This window comes from Eucyclogobius newberryi, unplaced genomic scaffold, assembly GCF_026437365.1.
Source record: "Eucyclogobius newberryi isolate DKJ021-1_F unplaced genomic scaffold, fEucNew1.0.hap1 SCAF_2, whole genome shotgun sequence".
In the NCBI taxonomy this organism is placed as follows: Eukaryota; Metazoa; Chordata; class Actinopteri; order Gobiiformes; family Gobiidae; genus Eucyclogobius; species Eucyclogobius newberryi.
In genome coordinates, this window is record NW_027315834.1 from 39,181,907 (window position 1) to 39,200,129 (window position 18,223).

Genomic DNA, 18,223 nt, shown 5'->3' on the forward strand with positions numbered 1-18,223 from the left:
GGCAGGTAAAGATATAACACATTCTAAATCATACTCAAACTGAATAACACAACTTATTCATCATGTAGTATTTCCTCTGTATTTGTGTCGGTTCAACATTCCCCCTCAAACTTTTCAGTTGCTTCTAAAGAACATTTCCATCTTTCACTTTTGCTGATGAATATGTCAACAGACTGAACATAAGGTTTAGGTTTCCCCTCTGCACCTCTCACCTGCGTCTCATTCAAGTCATGCCAGAAATCAGCACGTAAAAACAGGCTGGCCCCTGGTAAAACAAGTACACGCTGAGCTCGGGTGTCCAAATCCACACCACCGGTTCTTTTCTTTACACACACTCCGGAGGGAGTGTCTGTTTGGACCTCGAGTCATGACCTGACTGAAAGGTGCATTTAAGCGCATGTGTCAGTCTGAAGAGGAACTTATAACGTAATAGATTTTATATGGAGGAAACAGTTCTCATTTTGTTTTTTGTGTGTGGAATGTTTCAGTGTTAAACCGATGTGATAAATGGAAACAGTGAAACACTGACACTGAATAATAAAGCTGGCATTTTAGTGTTTCTAATTGAATAATCAACAGGAATTAATTTGTCAGACTTGGTTGGATATTCATCAAGATAAACTGAAAAACGCTTTGACACCATTTTGAATAAATAAACATTACTTTGTTTACTCAATTGAAAAGTCTCGCTTGTAGATAACAATCCAGTCATTAAAGACATTCAAGTTTTTCATCATGTAATATAAAACATTTAATATGTAAAAAATTACAAAATTGTTCATATTTAGCACAAATAAATCTGGATAATTGATTGCCAGGTTTAAATTTTACATATTAGATACAAAAACATTTACTGAGTGGATTTCGGATATCCTCTGAGTAAACTAGATCTCACTGTAAATTGCAGTAGATTTTTTTTTTTCTTAATTGTTTTGGGATTAAATCTTGAATATCAACTAAAATCTGTCTAAGAGCCACTTTAAGGGTTGACCTTTGTCTTGAGATAAATGGACGCAACTGGGTTAAATGAAACATCTTGCTTGCAGGTGAAAGCGAACACTGTTGAGGGAGCAAACTGAAAAAAAGACAACAGCAGCAAAGACAACATTAACCACAGAAAACAGCTCCTTTTTATACAAGCTTTATTAACACGTATTTCCAGGTTTTGCAGTGTAGGAAGCGCCACATTGTTCATGGAGGATGATATTTTTTTATTCCTCCAGCTCCTGGACTGGAGAACTCTGCACTTCTCACACAATGTCTGTACAAAGTTATGTCATATACAGGCAATATAAAACTTGGCAAATGGAAAAGGTATCTTGCTACTTGGATATGTTAAAAAAAAGTCTTGAGTAAAAAAAAAAAAAAAGATAATGCAGTTCCATAGTTTCACCTATTAATGGCGTCATTCTTAACATAGAATTAACTTTTCCTAAAGGTTTTGTTTGTTATCAATGCACTTCTGAAGTATTAACCCAAAAATTACATTGAAAAGATTTCAAATATAAAAATCTGAGACAGTGTTGCAATGACAATGTCATCTGTAGTAACAGAAAGCTTTCACTCCAACGTAAAGACACAAACTGTAAGAACAAGAGTGGCTGGTGTGAACCAGGTTTACGTAAAATTAAAGAATATATAGTAATAATTGACTCCCAAATAATCCCAGATTAAAAACAAATCAACAGTGAAGCGTTCAATGCCTTTCACAAAATAGATATTTGTGGACGGTTAATAAGGAGATTGTAGAGGAAACAGTTTTTATACCTACAAATTTAAGTATTTAATGTAAATTCTAAATACTTATGGCAAAGTTTGTATCTGTCACTGAAAGAATATCACTTGTTTTTTAAATAAAACTGGAAAATGTCTTTTCAGAATAATATATATATTTTTTTTTAATAAGAAACGTTTGAGAAAAAAGAAGCTAAAATGATTCCCATCTATGCAGTTTCCAAATTGCACTCACCCTTTTAATAAGAGCCATAAGAGAACACTGGAGGGTCAGTGTTGTGTTTTGTTGCATAGGAGAACGTACAGTACAACATGCCATACAGGGAGTTACCTCCAACAGTAAAAGTATGTGCAATAATACAAAGTAACACTGATGACAAAGTGGCAAAGGAATAAATACCGGTAAGTAATTAAAATGCACTGCATGTAACAATATTAGGTTATACAATTAATCAAATCAAAAGTTTAAGCCCTCATTAAGCCTGAACATGCTTGTTTGACCATGAGTCTCTCAAAAATCACACAAAGTAACGTCCTGTAAAAGCAGACACTCTATAATACTTCAAGGCACTAGACTGGGCAAAGAGAAAGAGAAGGATTCAAGTGCCTCTCTCATTCAGACAGACATGTGCATAAATGTCTGTATCGTGCATAAATCTCCTTTGCACGTTAAGCCATCACTAATTTCATAGTGGAAAATGAATACTATTAATTACAGTTTAAACACTTAGTATTTGAGTCTATGTAAGCTGTAATGCATTAACAATGTCAACCAGTCAGCTTTGGATGAAGAATCAATGATGAATGCTAAGCTAAAATACAACTAAATTAAAAATATTAAAACAAAATGAGTGTGCCTGGTTTCTGTATGAATAAAACAGATTAATAATGTAACAAATACTGTATTGGATCAGACTGCACAACGGTGCATTTGCTCTAAAGAATAATACAAGTAGGATTAATAAGGGCTCATGTCTAAAATCATATTCAATACAAATGGTAAACATTAAAATTTCTAATAACTTAATTTTGACTGTGGGGCAGAAGGAGGCAGTCTTTAGCCTGCAGTCCAAACATTACAGTGCTGGAGTCGTGCACAAGCTCTTCTCTCCCAGACATGATGAAGTGACAACATACAAGGACCACCAAAGTAACTTACACCTCAAACATCTTTCTCTGTAACAAATGCCAAAATGTCATCATCAAAAGTTTTCAGAAGTTTTTGAGGTATCATGTAACAGCCAGACCACATCAAATAAATTAAAAGACAATTAAGCTAAAATACTTCCTTTGTAACAGACAGTTAGCTATACTGATATACTCTGTTTGAGGTTTGTAACAAAAACAAGTGTTAAAAGACTTGACTGATGTGTTAAGTCGATAAGTATGAGGTCCATGAGAAGAGGCGGGTTAAAACAGGAAACAGGATAAAAAAAAAACAGAGTCAGAGAAGCTGGAGCTCGTCTCAGGGTTACATGACGTGGACAGGGGTTAGTTCACATGCTGCTGCGCGCTGCTGGTTATTTACTTTGTTGCTTGAGGTTTGCAGTCAACGTAAACTCATGCAAACAGAAGGCAGGCAGGTCATGCATCAGAGGCCTGAGTCAGAGCAGGTTAGAATAAGAGGCTAAACCAGGCTCAGCAGTTTCAGAAAAGGGCCAATCATGCAGTGATATTGCTGTTGAGGGAGGAGACAAAAAGACAACAGTCAGACACACTAGAGGACAAAAAACACATTCAGAGCCTGTCTTTTCACTCAGGAAGTATTTTGCAGGGTAGGGAAATCTTGATTTAACTTTAAATACAAAAGCACTGGGTAGGATGCAGTGTCTGATGAGTAAATTGTGAATGAGGGCCTGACATGGTCACTTATTGTGTACAGCAGTTTACCTTGGTTTCCACACTCAACAAGTCTATAAGTTTGACAATAGAAATATGTATTATTAATTTGAATATTAAATTATAGACCTTCAAATTCTAATTAACTAATACTTAACTGAGATACACTGCACCCAGCATGCTGCCATTGTTGTATTCAGCCTGAATATAGTTAGTTATTTATAGAATAGTATGTTGTGTGTCACTATGGCACATAAGGCATGTTCCAGAAAACCCTGTAGAAGCTGGTACAGTTGAAGGGCTACAGAGAATAATCTTAATCTCACGAATAGAGATAACTGTCATCATTATTGCTACACTTTCATCCGATCTTGTTACATAAATACTTGGTATTTCCTATGTCTGTAATGAAGGTTTTAAACTAAAATAACACACATAATAACAACAAAACATTGCACAAAACCGTCACTTTACAACAAATCTATGGTTAAAGCAATACAAAATATTTCAAAGCAAAGTTCAACAAAGTCGGCATCTAACATACAGGCTCTGGAAGGGAGTATAAGAGCCAACTGTATGTGGAGTGATTTATCCAACTGTAATTTAAGAAAGAAACTTTAAAGGCTCGGTTTTGAATTGGTCGAAATAGACGCAACGTAGAATCTGTAGCTCTTTGAATTTAAGACACAAAATGAAATCCACAAGACCATTAAACAATGCCTTCTGTAAAAGTAAAGTTGGGCCTTAGAACAGGCGCTGGATTATATTCGCAGGGACAGTCTACCTCGCGGTAGCTGGCTGTACGTGGCCTGGGTACGAGCGCCGGGAGCTGGTCGCCTGCCTCTGCCGGGCCAGGAAGGACTGACCGGAGCCTGTGTTGGCCAGTCGGTCTTCTGCCGCCTTCTTCTGCATCGACATGCCCTGAAAAAGACCAGAACTCAAATAAAGTGTGTGCAGACAATGGTTTTGCCTTGATCAACATTGCCCTCTAGTGGCTGCACTCAAACATAACATAGCTTTTAAAAGTACGTGATTATTATTGTAATGTAGAAAAGTTCTTGGTTACCATATTGTACCATGCAGATACAATCAGCTTCTCCTCGTAGTCTCTCTGTGTCTTTGTCTTGTCCATCTCTTTCTGTTTGAGAGAAATGTGTGTTCAGCTCAAAGTCTACAATCCATCTGGAGCATGCCACACGTCACAGCAGGACATGCACAAGCAACAATCCAGGAGCACTTGCCTCTAGTGAGTGCAACATCCTCTCCTTCTCCTGCAGCTGGTTCTTCAGAGCCTGGACTTCTGGACCTGAACCCTGGTTTTGTTTTGGGTCCAAGGTTCTGATGACCTAAAACAAAGAACATGTTTGTTTTTATGGGGCTGAACCCTGATAGCAAATAATATCAAGAAAATAAATATTTACACTCTTGGCCTTTTCAAGATATTTCTTATATCTTTCTTCCATCTGTTTCATGTCATCATCTTTCTTCTTCAAAGCATCTTCGAGCTCGTCAACTCGTTGGCCTGAGAAGGCAAATCAGACCGATTACAACCAACACAGAAATAAGAAATGTAATTTTTCATTCTGGCCAATCTTTGACTCACAACTGGCACTGTATTTAGGCTCCATCTCATCAATCAAGGTATTTTTCTTCAGCAAGTCATTATTCAACTCCCGTAGTTTCTCCCTTTTGAAAAAAAAATATGATTATAAGAAATATGAATTTAGGAGAATAAAATCATTACTTCAGTACATGCCAATTTGCTCAAACACAACTTACATGTGCTCTACATTTTTCTTCTTAAGAATGGAAGACTGAGAAAATAAATGAGATTGGTTAATTCAAAGAAACAAGTGTCCAGAGAGTATGACTTACAGACATGAGACATGCAGTAGACAGGAACTGGTTTCTAATGGGATTCCTCGAGATCTAAACTACAGCTAAAAACTTAACCAACATTAAAACGTATAATAATATGCTAGTAAGAGTAAAAAGGTTCATATTACACTACACTACAACTCAAATTCCAAAACTGTTATATTCTCAAGACAAATATTCTCTGTGCCTTGGCCAGCATTTTTAAACAATTTCATGCAAATTCCAGACAGCAAGGACCCACGCTGCCAGGGAATCGAACCCAAGACCTTCTTGTTGTGAGGCTGCGCATTGACATACTGTTAAGTATTAGTCGAATTTGGAATAAGACCCAAAAATATCCGTGTTTCTAAAAAGGACATTTCTTATTAATTAGTCCTTAATATTACTTAGTTTTAAAAAACAAAACAGGTTTAACAACTGTTTGGAATTCCAGTTGCAGATCTAAGACTACATTTAATACTTACTATAGTCTTGAGAGATACGAGGAAAACAAAAGTGAAAAAAAAAATCAATAGTAAAAAACAAAAACAAAACTGTATTACAATAAAGATAAACATGCAAATACAAATAAAATACAATCATGCAGCATATCTAGCACTATGGTTCTCAAACTGAGGTAAGCGAGCTCTTTCTGGTGGTAAACAGATTCCTCAACAGTTCTAGTGCGTGCTTCATTTATCCTATTTATGGAAGTAGAAAAAGTCACAAAAGGTACAACGTTTATGCACTTGAGACATTTCGACTCCCATCGTGAAGTCCCATCTTGACATTTTTGTCCTCCTTTAAATTAGACTTAATTTAGTTCTGGAATAGTTTTCTTGGGGGTACTTTACTTACTTTGGTGGCATTTAGACAATAAAGTGATGTACTCACATCGTCAGCTTTGGAGCCCTGTTCCTGGAGAGACTTCTGCAGCTCCTCCACTTGACTCGATTCTTCCATCAGGCGCTGGTTGATTAATCTACAAAGTCCAAAGTTTAATTACAAAACAAGTCAAGTAAAAATACAAAGATATTCCTTTGTTCTACACATGAAAACCAAATGTGATTAGAAAATAGAATAAGCCAGCAAATCTTATAAGCCAGCAAATTTGGTTGGAACTAATTGTGTAAATCTCTTATGTCATTGCCTCTGACCTGTTCTCAGTCTCCAGTTCATTTTTCCTGCGGTTGGCATCCTCAAGTAGACTTTGTAATAATGCGATTTTCTCATTGTCTGATCCTTCCTGAGCCAGTTTTAGCATCTTGTTTTCATGCTGCAAACGGATCAGATGTTCTCTGAAAAACAAAAGAGCTGGTTCATGCACAATGATTAATACATGAATGCAGCATTTTACTTCAACTTTGTGGAACAAACTTGGTTTGAACATAGGTACAAAAATGTAGAGCTGTTGAGCTGTAGTGAGAGGGCAAGATCCAGCTTACGTCTGGGACTCACTCGAAAGTGAAGGTTTGAGGATTACAGTGATCAAACTAGTTTTCACACTGTGCCTAGAACAAGTAGGAGCAGGTAATCCAAGTAAATCTATCCAAAGGCTCCATAGACTTCTACCTCAAAGACAAATCTTAGAGCAGGTACAAGATACTTACTTAAAACCATGCACAATATGTATTATTTTGAAACATTTAAGTATAAACCACAGGTTTATGCAGAGGGGGGAAGTGGCCCATAGAGAAGTCCTTTTGGAAAGAATCAGTTAAGGTTATGTAACACACAAAAGTCTGTGGTATAACAGAGCACAGCTTTCAGAGAAACATGAAGTTGGTGGTTTTAAGGCCAATTACAACGGCTTTTTCACAGTCAAGGTGTTTGTATGAGTACAACATTTTAACATTTTATATAACTTTGAAGAACTGTGTGGACAATATCCTACCTCATTTCTGGTGTGGTTATTTCAGCAGCCAGAGAATCTGAACCATCACTGCCCATCAATGGAAATACCCCTATAACAAATAAATAAATGTCAAACAAGTTAGACACCAGCGATTGGCTAAACATTGACATTCATCTCTTTCTTTAATACCTGAAGTGAGTCCCTCTTGAGCTTGAACACAATGCAGTTCGTCTATGGTCTCCTTTAAAGAGTCTCTCTCTGAGCGCATACGCTGGTGGAACACACAATGTATGACTTCAGTATTACTTGATAGGACTTTAAAGAGCATTAATACACAGTGCAAAGAGAGCTCACATCTTTTTCTTTCTGTAGAGAATCCACTTTCTCTTTGAGTCTTTTATACTCAAACTCCATTTTGTCAGCCTTTTTAGATTCCTCAGATAACCTGTTTTGGAGTTCAACCACCTGAGCAGAGGAAGGAATTCAACAATATTCAAGAGCTAATCATTCACAGGGTTAGGGTTAGTTAGTTAGTGAGTAGTGCAAACTAATAATTTACTTTCTATGTAGTTTGAATTGTGCAAAACCATCATTACAGCACCTGTCTTTTGTACGTTTCCAGCTGTCCCTTTGCGGCGTTTGCCTTTCGTAACTCCTCTTCTAAACCGACAGTGGTTTGCATCAGTACTGTGTTTTTCTCCTCCAACAGCTTAATCTGAAAACATGGAATCAAAATGAAGTTAATAATTCTACACAGGGGAATTATTACACCGAAAGAGTAATTAGTATTTAGTACCTGTCTTCTGAGGAGTCCCATGTCTTCCAGTTTCTTCTTATAGTGTTCTATTGTGCCTTCGAGTTTAGATACTTTGTCAGAGGAGTGTCTAGGAAAAGGTGAAGATGACATTTAGTCCCTTTTTATTTGTTCTTATTATTTTATCTATAGACAGACAACACAAGTGAAAACTCACCTGAGGACATCCATCTCATCCTTGAGAGACTGGGCTTCATCCGCAAGCGATGAAAGCTCTTCATTCTGTGACTTCACATCTAACAATTCCTTTTCAAGCTCCTCACAGCGGATCCGGTAGTCATCTTTGGCCGCTTCAAGCCTTAAAAATACACAGTAAATATAGTTTCTTCAAATATAGCTTCCCTACAGTCAATATCCTGCCTGTGTTTACCTGAATGTTTCCTCCTGTAGTTGCTCCAGTTGTGTCTGCAGCAGGAGGTGTCTTCTTCCGACAGGGCTGTTGACATCCTCAATGGAGTCTGAATGGTTAAGTCTCTCCATCAAGACCTGGTTCTCTGCCAGCAAACTGCTCTTTTCATCTTGTAGAGCTGCCACCTACAAGAGCAGGACGAGAGAGAAAAGAAGCAAGGGTGGGAAACGATAAACAAAATAAATCGTTTAAAACATGAACATTTACTTAATTGTCAGTGATAAACAAGGGGAAACGTATTTTGAATTATTCAAAACCACTGAAATGCCTGGTAAAGACACACAGTAAGACAAGGAATACATCGAGAACCACATACAATTTCAGAAGTCTTTTTCATAGTGACAGACAGGGCATCAAACTCCACACAAAGCAAAGCAGCAGGTGAGGGTCAGCACTGTAGCAAACTGTACAACTCTGAAGAACACTCTCACTGAAAGATCCAACTAATCATCTTCAAATATCAATAACAACCTTTAACTTTTAATTTTGTTTGCTTTATGACTGCTGATATTGAGTAAAATAAATAATGGCTAATATAAATTTAGAATATATTTTACAATTATTTATTCCCCTTTTAGCATCACACACACATTCAGCCAATAGGGGCTTTATTCTTTTAAAAAATTAAATCGTAGAAACAAAAACTAAACAACCAAAAAGACTGACACTAATGCAAAATAACTACTCTCAGGACATAATTTTGCACATCTTCCAGGATCTAGCTAACTGTAATCTACAGTTGTTTGTGGAAAAGCATGTCCAGGTCAAAGGGTGTCATTAGTGATGGGCTGACACTGCACACACCCAGACACTGCAGTTAGTTGTGGCTAAAGACCACAGAGTGCACATGTGTTGAAGCTTGTGTAAGTACTATACACATGTACACTCGCATGCACACACAGTCACTCAGAGGGGCTGGATTCTCCAAAGGATGTCTTAGCAAGCAAACCATTCAGGTCAAAATCCAGGATTATAAAAAGGCACAGCAAACATGAAACGGAGAAAGGGCACAAAAAAGAGAAGAAAGATTGAATTTACCCTCTCGTCTAGCTCATTAAAGTCTAACCTCAGTCTATCACGCTCCTCTTGGACATGGAGGGCCTTGAAAGCAAGGCACAGTATCAAACAGTCAATACAAGAAGGCCGACTTACACCAACCTTTTAAAATGTTTGATTTTATTTATTTCAGCTGAATATCAAGAATTAGAGTGTCTGTAACGGATGAATAGAATTGATGTTTCAACTTAATAAAAGCAAGAACAAAATCCTACCTGCATGTCAAGTTCACGACACCTCTGTGCAATTTCTTCTTTAGTGTTCAGTGCCTCATTAAGATCCTCGACCGCTTTCTTCAGCTGTTTTTGAAAGAATAAAAATGTACTCGAGTGAAGATTATGTGCAGTAAGTCGTCTACATCAAAAACTGCTACACAACAAAACAAACAAGCAGAAATAAGCTGCAATATTGCATTGAAAAGTAAATAGGTGTTCAAATTGTCTTCACGCTCACCTGCCGGTCCAGGTCCTCATAAGAGTCACTTCCTGTGGCGACCGGAGTCTCCTTACTCATAAGCTGTAGACACAATCACTGTTATTGAAAAACACAACACGGCCCATTCATTATGTATTATTTTACACAGCAGTGTAACAGTTACCTCTTGAATGGCAGTCATGACTACATGTTGCACCGACTCCTCCATGCTCATTATGGTCTGAATGTATTCTAGAAGAGTAAACAAAGCCAAACCAAAGAGGTAATGTACCTGGAGTAAATAAATAGATTGAAAAATGCTCAACGCTCCGAGGGGCAGAATTATAGGCAGCCGAACTAGGTCCATGGAGCTTTGGTTTCCCTAAAATGAACTTACAGGGAAAGATGTAATGGGAAAGTAGTTGTTGCTCTTACTAACGACAAATGTAGATTCAGGACAATTCAACTGGCACATAACAACTAATTTCCTCTATAAAAACATCTAATTTAAGGAGAAAAAGGTGAGGAGTTCAACTTATGTTCGATCACAAAGTCTATATCAGCAATAAATGTGAAGTGTTCCTGTTGTTACGGTAATCTGCTTCCCTAAATGTCAGGTACAAACAAAACATTTAGCCTTAGAGATTTTACTTGTGTTGTGCAATTTGCTCTCATGCGTTTTGCCACTCGCTGCTAAAATTCAGAATGCTGTGGTGTAATCAGTAGAACATCTAGTGTAAGAAGTCGATCTGCACCTTGCTTCTGTTCACAGCTGACTGCGCAGCCCAGTATAAGTTGTAACATTCTCCCAAGTTCTGCAGCATCTGAGTGTTCTCCGATGAGGGTAACATCTGGTAGTCTGAAGTCATTTATGTGCTGACCGAGGATCTGAACGGCATTGGAAAATCAAAAGTATTGATCAAACGGGAAATTAATATGATTCTAATTAACAATTTCAGCAGTGAGTATTACCTCCTGATTATAGTCTAAAATGCCTTTCAAAACTTTTTTCAGGTTGCTGATCTGAAAAGCACAAAAAGATTGATACAGTTAGCTTTGCATGTTTTTTTTAAATGTGAGTACGATTGGGTTTTTAATACCGACCTTTAACCTCCAGTTGTCTCCAACTTCTGGTTTAAGTCTACAAATCCATGCGTCATTAAAATACTGTGCATCTCTGAAAAAGACAAGAAAAAAATAATGTAAGTGTGCTAAACTGCCTAAAATATAACCCGATTACCGTATATTATAGTTATCAATATTCTCCAGAAGAATATCGTGGTATCAGTTTTTCAAACTCCGCAAAGTGTGACAATTGTTTATCAAGTAAATTACATGGTCATAGTGTTGTTTTATTCAAGATAACGTTGTTACAACACTTGGACCACAACTGAAGACTGATAGTGATTGATTATTACTCTTCAGTGAAAGGAATTTCACGGAATGATTTGATAAACTTACATTTTCTGCAGAGCCTGGGCCATGACAATCCCATTGGTCAAATCTTCTACCGTTTTAACAGGAGCCTCCACGCCAAACGTTTGAATCTGAAACAAGGACACAAACAAATGCAATTTTTGGTTAATTTTAGGCTATATTCGCACCATTACAAAACTGTGACTACCAGTACATGCCAAACTAAACCTGTACTAGCCTTGGCTAAAGCAGGACTAGAACAAGACCAAATGAAAGTGTGAATGTAGCCTCAGTCAGTTGGTGTAGTGAAAGATATTGTAGATTGTGAATGACGGTTAGTGGCTGTTAGATAACACTGTTAGCCCTGAACATGTGTCATTCAGCTTCATAATCATGTGCAATACTGTTAATCATCCTGGCGCAATTTTTCTGTCCTGAGTGTTTTTATAAGTTTAATTATTTACTTCTGAGCCTAAACTGTGTTGCAACACTGGAATTTCCCCATTGTGAGTCAAATAAGGTCATCTTATCTTCTTTTGATACCACGATAAGAATATTCTCATTCAGGCCAAGGTTTAAAACAAGATACAACATCTTCAAAACAAAATAACAGTACTTTATGTACTAGTTCTGCTGAAGCACAAGATAATTCCAAAACTATTCTGGAAAGGCCATATTTTGTTCGGAATAAATCAAGGCTAATTTAGACCCAAAAAAAAGTAAAATAATTGATAAGATTTGCCTTTTTCCACTTTTCATTTTAAAAACATGAACACTTCTGTCAGATGGACCTTGGTGTTATTGTGATTTATTTAATTTGTCATACATTGTCTGTCAGATATACAGTTTTGTTCTTTCTTTCCTTCTTCATAATATGAAGAAGGAAAGAAATTATGTTCTTTTTTGCACACTAATCCTTGGCTCTACCCTGTCTTTGCAAAAGAAAATCTGCAACATGCATGCCACGTGACGGGAAATTGAAAGCTCCTCCCGTCCGACATCTGACAGGAGGAAAATTACATGGCTTAAATTCCTGCAGCAGACTTTACAGTGTCTCACTTTATAGTGTAATATAGTAAGCAAAAACTATCCAGTAATCCAAAACGAAGGCTGCCTTTTTTGGTTAGTGTATGAAAGTGTGTGGACAATATAATATCCTACAAAACATTGCAATAACTAGTAGAGGAAACAGTTAAACATAACTTAATTTATGGCATACAGCTGAAGACTAGCCAGCATCATGAAAAAGATTGTCCTGAAGAACAGTGAATTTAAGAGTCATGTTTGTATTAAATCTTTAACGATAGGTAGGCCTTATTTAAGAAAAGGGAAGGGTTTTAAAGAAAGATGACAATGTCAAAGGCCATCGACAGCACCCTTCAGCTTCACTTTTTAGTGCTTTCCTGCTAAACATGAGGGATGCATCTATGGTTTTCTTTACTATATTAGGCATGACATCCTTCCTAGTTCCTGCGGCAGGACAAGGGTGACAAAAGATGACAGAGAGGAAAGCTTGCAGATAAAGTAGATAAAGAGTGTTTTTTTTGTCACAGACAAACAGTAAATAAACTAGTAGAAACATGTGATTAAAACCAACAAAGCAGTACTACAGAGATTTAGATATTGCCACAGCCATATTGATAATATTTTGATAATTAGCTGGGTTAATTATGTCATTTTAATAATGCGATTGTAAATGATGAATGTGCTCCTGTTTAATCTCAAAATGATCTGCTAAATTGAGAAGTCCATTGTTTGTTAAATGCTTGAAGACTCAAAGCACAGTGCGGTCTTACATTGGGGGCCAAATTCCTGAGTGTTTGGTTTGCTGTGAGCAGTGATTAACATGATCCACCACTTCTCAGTTGCATCACAACAGCTGATGTGTCGTCAGTGCCATATCTACACAGTCATGTAAGGTGAATTTTGTTGCACAATGTAAACAAAAGCAACCCTATAGTTATCTGTAATGCAACATTATAATGTAATGGATTGCATTGATCATTACTATTAAGGATCATTATAAAATATATATTTAAATTGTTAGACAGTTGGTGGATACTTATTTGTTCAGACAACTACCTGCAAATACAGGTCTTGAGCCCCTGTTATTGCTGCTATTTTAAAAAGGTTTTCTAGTCATTAGTGTAATAGTGACAGGGTCAAGAGTGACTCCACAGGTGACAGGCATGTAGGGAATGTCTACCAGTCAGACCATCAACGTCATAAGTAGCTATAGTAGACGCCAGTAATAACAGCAAGAACAATGTGGAGATATGTGGAGCTACGTGCATGTTTAGTGACGTTTGAAAAGATAAAGATGATTGATTTTACAATGTCAAAAATATATAGGCTGGCAGTTGAACAGATTCATTGCATGATGTAGGTGAATAGGTTTACCACCTACTGCTGCCAGCTGTGTGACATAAACAACAAATGCCACTGTTGACACCGAACAGTCCTATTCATAACCACATTGTCTCACACACATTGCACCAGAGCTCTGCGTTTTTGCCTCTGTAAACAACAATCAGCCTCAAAATTACAAGATCTGAATGGCTGTCATTGTGCATTTATGAAGGATCAAATTATGTTGATCGAGTTCAGTTCTCGCCTAGCACGGGGGCAAAGGCGGTTAGCGCTCTTGCCTCCCAAGAAGGAGATCATGGGTTCGATTCCCGGACCAGACCAACATCACATGATCTCTCTGGGTGGAGTCTGCATGTTCTCCCCGTGTTACCGTGGGTTCTCTCCGGGTTCTCCGGCTCCTCCCACCGTCCAAAGACATGCATGTGTTAGGTAAAATTGGTGACTCTAAATTGGCCCTAGAGACCAAGCGGTAGAAAATGGATGGATGAATGGAGTTCAGTTCTCAAAGGAAATAGACATTTGTGACAACTACAAAGCTAAAGCTATAGCAACATTTGGAGCTAACGTTAACGTACGAAAAATCCAATACAGGACAGTGAAAGGGCGTCATCTGAACAATAAACAAACCAGAAAAAGTTGAAAAGGCTGAGCGGTTAAATGTACTGAGCTTTGCCCTGTACAATTTTGACTCTGGTTTGGAGAAAAAAACACATCATCAGACAGGCAGACAGCAAACAGCTGGCCTGCATACGTAACTGCAGACCAACCAGGAGCCTGTCTCGGTTAGCCTGTTAGCCTGTTAGCCTGAGCTAGGGCTGGGAAAGCGTTCGCTTTAGATGGCGTTAGCTTAGCATTAGCCCTTTGGAGCTAACAAACCGTGGTCCCTCACAAATAGTGGAAAACCAATAATTAAAACGTAAGTTTGACCACTTACCCATGTTAACAGGCTCTGGCAGAGCTCCATACGGTCCAAACACTCAGACGTGCTCATTGTTAGTTCACGTTGGCTGATTTTGTATTGTCGGGGATTCCAGCTCAGTCAGTTTCTACCCCGAGATCTCAGTCACTAGCGCCGCTCCACCGCCTCAGCACGGTTCGGTGCAGGGCTGTGGGCTGTGGGCTGTGGGCTGGGCCCTGGTCGGCTGCCACTGCACGGGGCGGAGCTTTACTCTTCACACGGCATTTCTCATGGATCTATTGATATTATTGACAAACGTTTCAAAACCGCCAGGTTCGGTTTTGTCATTGTGCTAGTTAGTCAGGGTTTCCCCAAATTTCACATAGAAACTAGGGATACAAACCAACTCTCAGCATTTTAACTCTGCTAAGAGCTTAATTCATCAAACACTAACTTGACCGAGTTATCACTTGACACTGTTGCCACACAAAAACAACCATCAATAAACAATAATACATCATTGTATCAAATATAAAGATAATTCAAATAAAAAGTAAACTGGCAAAACGTTCATTTATTTTACTGTGACTTTGTAATAATGAGAAGTTACAATCCAAATAAGTTTACATTCACCATTACAATTTTTTCACATGTGCATAAGCTGCATACAAACTTAGCTTGAATCACTTGAAATTATTTTCCAGGAATATGCATAGCAGTTATTACTAAATACACATATTGAGAAAACATACTCACTTTGGTGCTATTCAGAATACAGTTACTTTTCCCAAAAAAATATCTAAGGAATTAATTGCAGTAAATCATCAAAAACACAGCTCTTGTGGTGTTTTTTCCTTCTATGATTATTACTCTGATTGGACCATCTATCAGAACATGTTACAAAATACATTTGAATGCAGATATTCAGTATTCTGTAACTCATTTTTAATATTCTTCACAACACAGGTTATAGCTGCATTCACATTGTTCTTTTGTGACTGAAGCTTTGTGTTGTAAATAAATATAGGAAAAATTAATTTGTTTCAACAATCAATTTCACAATTCCAACCAAACCACACGTCACAAATTAAATCGGTATTGTAAATCTGTTGGATGTAAAGTTCACCTGATACCTACTGCTAGTTATTCAATCTCTGAGTGACAACTTCTCTGTACATAATAGAGATGTATACAAATAACAGTAGGATTACAAAAAAATCATCCATGAATCCCAGTAGACCAAACAAAGCCTCTGGAAGGATGTCGAGTGGCGAAACCAAGTATGTAATTGCACCAATCAGACAAAGAAGAATACGTATTCTAAACATCCAGAACAAGCCCCCAACAGAAAACATTTCTCTGAAGAGGTGGCGGAGCAAGGTCGGCACATCACGCAACCTTTCCATAAGCTAGGAGGCAAAAGACAAAAGTATATATATATATATATATATATATATATATATATATATATATATATATATATATATATATATATATATATATATAATAAAGGTTAAAGTTACAACATAATTCACTATGTAGCACATTACTTACAGATCTGGGCTGGCCTGAAAACCTGCGGTTATAGTCATTGATGTCTCGCAATATGAGTTGAGGTTCAGCCTCTCCATCTTGAACCCTTTGAGGAGTTGCATTTTCGTGGAATAATGGGAAGAGCAATGTAACCTTAAAAAAGGAGGACTGTCAGAAAAAGTAATGACATTACAGACTGCAATAATTATATGAATCTCCTACGATTTGTCTGCAGATGGGACAGTGAATGGCACCTAAAAAAGTGCCATACCTCCAATAAGCTATAATGCAGGAGCCTGACATAAACAAAGATGTTAAATGATTAATTTTTGTACAAATTATTGATAATGATCACATTTGTGTCATAAAATCCTACCACAAAAAAGGTGTCCACAATTAGTTTCTACAGGCAACACAGCCTGTTGTAGGCATACGGGACAAGTCATGTCTGTGTAAAACATCTGTCGTGCCTCTGACTGGGAATTTTCATCCTATTGGAATAATAACACAACATGTAATGCAGTATGATTATAATTGATAATAAACTAATTATAACATATAATTAGTTTATTATATTTTAAAATGAACTAATTATTAAGGCATTGATATTGGTTACCTGCTCTGTTTGGAGCTGTTGTCGAACGGCTCGGACATGTTCCTGATTTTCCGGATGAATATCATACTGCTCCTGTCTGTGAAAAATAGACAGGATTTGAATATGTTTAATTAACAAACAATAACTAGATTTTTTTTTCTTTTTACTAATAATTTCATTATCATTAAATATTGCACCTGCCATTTACCTGCAGAGCAGAGTGAGTAGGCCGGCCAGAAAAGTGACACTAATGACCACAACAAACAAAACTTGGTTACTGACGCCTTCAATCAGTGTGTCTTCATCTTGGATTAGAAAGTCCACATCTCCACAGTCCTCCATCTCCCCCGCTCACCCACACTGAAGAAAAGGGTACAGGGTACAAGCATGGATCTATTTTGTTGTTGTTGTTGTTGTTTTATGGCGGTTGGCATCCAAGTGTTGCATAACCGCCAGACTGTATTCCTCAGACTTAGTCGTAGTACTTAAAAGTGTCATGTTACCGCCAACTACTTTATTCTTTAGTCTTCTATTCTTATCCAAGTGTTACATTACAGACCTGAGAAGACTCTTCTTCTTCTTTGGTGTTTAAGTGTTACATTACCACCACCTACTTTATTCTTTAGACTGTATTCTTCTTAACAGAGTATGTGGAATTCTATGAACTTTATGACAGAGCAGTTGGTGGAGTAAATTTGAGATAACGACGAGAGCACACCATTGTAACATGGTTAAAGCTCATATAAATCGGTTTTACACAATACTTCCATTTGATTAATAACTCAGCAGCAACAATACTTTTTCACTTGACATTCAAATATATTATTTTGTGTGCTGTTCAGCTATAATAATGTCAAACGCTGCAGCTTTAGAACATGAAGAGGCGTTTCCTTGTTATTACACTGAGTTTCCACAGGAAATTGAAGTACATAAAGGCAACACTTTTCTCCACTACTGCTCCACACAAACACAATCAAGCATTTACATTAGAGGAACGATCTGATCTGCTGTAAGTGACGGTATTTATGGTATTTGATTTCACTCAGCAAAGCAATAATCTCACCTCAAAACAAATCCGAGCTGTCGTTAAGCATCTCCTCACTTTGACACACACTCGTGGGTGAATTCACTGACGCCTTTGCTCTGCAAAGATAATCGCATTTTATATAATGTTCAAAACTGTAAACATTTCTCTCTTCTTCTTCTTCTTCTTGGTTTTTTTCTTCTTCGATCACTGCTGGTTCCACTTCTGCTTGATTTGCGCCACTTACCGGTCACAAACGTGACAAAGTAGAGGCCATTGTTTTGAATGCCGTTTAGTACTCATTTATACCTTTATGAATTCACGATTTAATGTTATTTCTATTTTAAATGTTTGTGTTATTATACAGTTAGAATATAATTAACTGGAAAATTACAAATGTGTGATCGGC

General features: G+C 37.4%; 2 protein-coding genes across 6 annotated transcripts; both read right to left on the reverse strand.

Moving 5' to 3' along the window:
• Positions 1–1,128: 1,128 nt before the first annotated feature.
• On the reverse strand, positions 1,129–14,853 carry hook3 (hook microtubule-tethering protein 3). 5 transcript variants are annotated; one of them, XM_072455270.1, is made up of 25 exons: positions 14,699–14,853; positions 11,440–11,525; positions 11,083–11,155; positions 10,951–11,001; positions 10,734–10,866; positions 10,163–10,230; positions 10,018–10,080; positions 9,780–9,863; positions 9,547–9,609; positions 8,470–8,633; positions 8,257–8,397; positions 8,082–8,169; positions 7,887–8,000; positions 7,640–7,750; positions 7,475–7,556; positions 7,325–7,394; positions 6,588–6,728; positions 6,325–6,412; positions 5,353–5,387; positions 5,177–5,259; positions 4,995–5,095; positions 4,815–4,919; positions 4,640–4,711; positions 4,358–4,494; positions 1,129–3,412 (listed from the first exon to the last, which is right to left on the reverse strand). In XM_072455270.1, exons 1-25 carry the CDS (start codon positions 14,753–14,755, stop codon positions 3,397–3,399), a joined length of 2,226 nt encoding a protein of 741 aa, XP_072311371.1. In that variant the 5' UTR covers positions 14,756–14,853; the 3' UTR covers positions 1,129–3,396. The 5 variants fall into 5 exon arrangements, with proteins under 5 accessions (XP_072311371.1, XP_072311370.1, XP_072311373.1 ...); XM_072455269.1 differs by having other exon boundaries at positions 4,640–4,707; positions 4,811–4,919; XM_072455272.1 differs by lacking the exon at positions 9,547–9,609.
• Positions 14,854–15,165: 312 nt separating this feature from the next.
• On the reverse strand, positions 15,166–18,009 carry rnf170 (ring finger protein 170). Its single transcript, XM_072455275.1, has 7 exons — positions 17,854–18,009; positions 16,999–17,150; positions 16,812–16,887; positions 16,572–16,686; positions 16,418–16,491; positions 16,217–16,348; positions 15,166–16,071 (listed from the first exon to the last, which is right to left on the reverse strand). Exons 2-7 carry the CDS (start codon positions 17,130–17,132, stop codon positions 15,802–15,804), a joined length of 801 nt encoding a protein of 266 aa, XP_072311376.1. The 5' UTR covers positions 17,133–17,150; positions 17,854–18,009; the 3' UTR covers positions 15,166–15,801.
• Between the last annotated feature and the right edge of the window lie 214 nt (positions 18,010–18,223).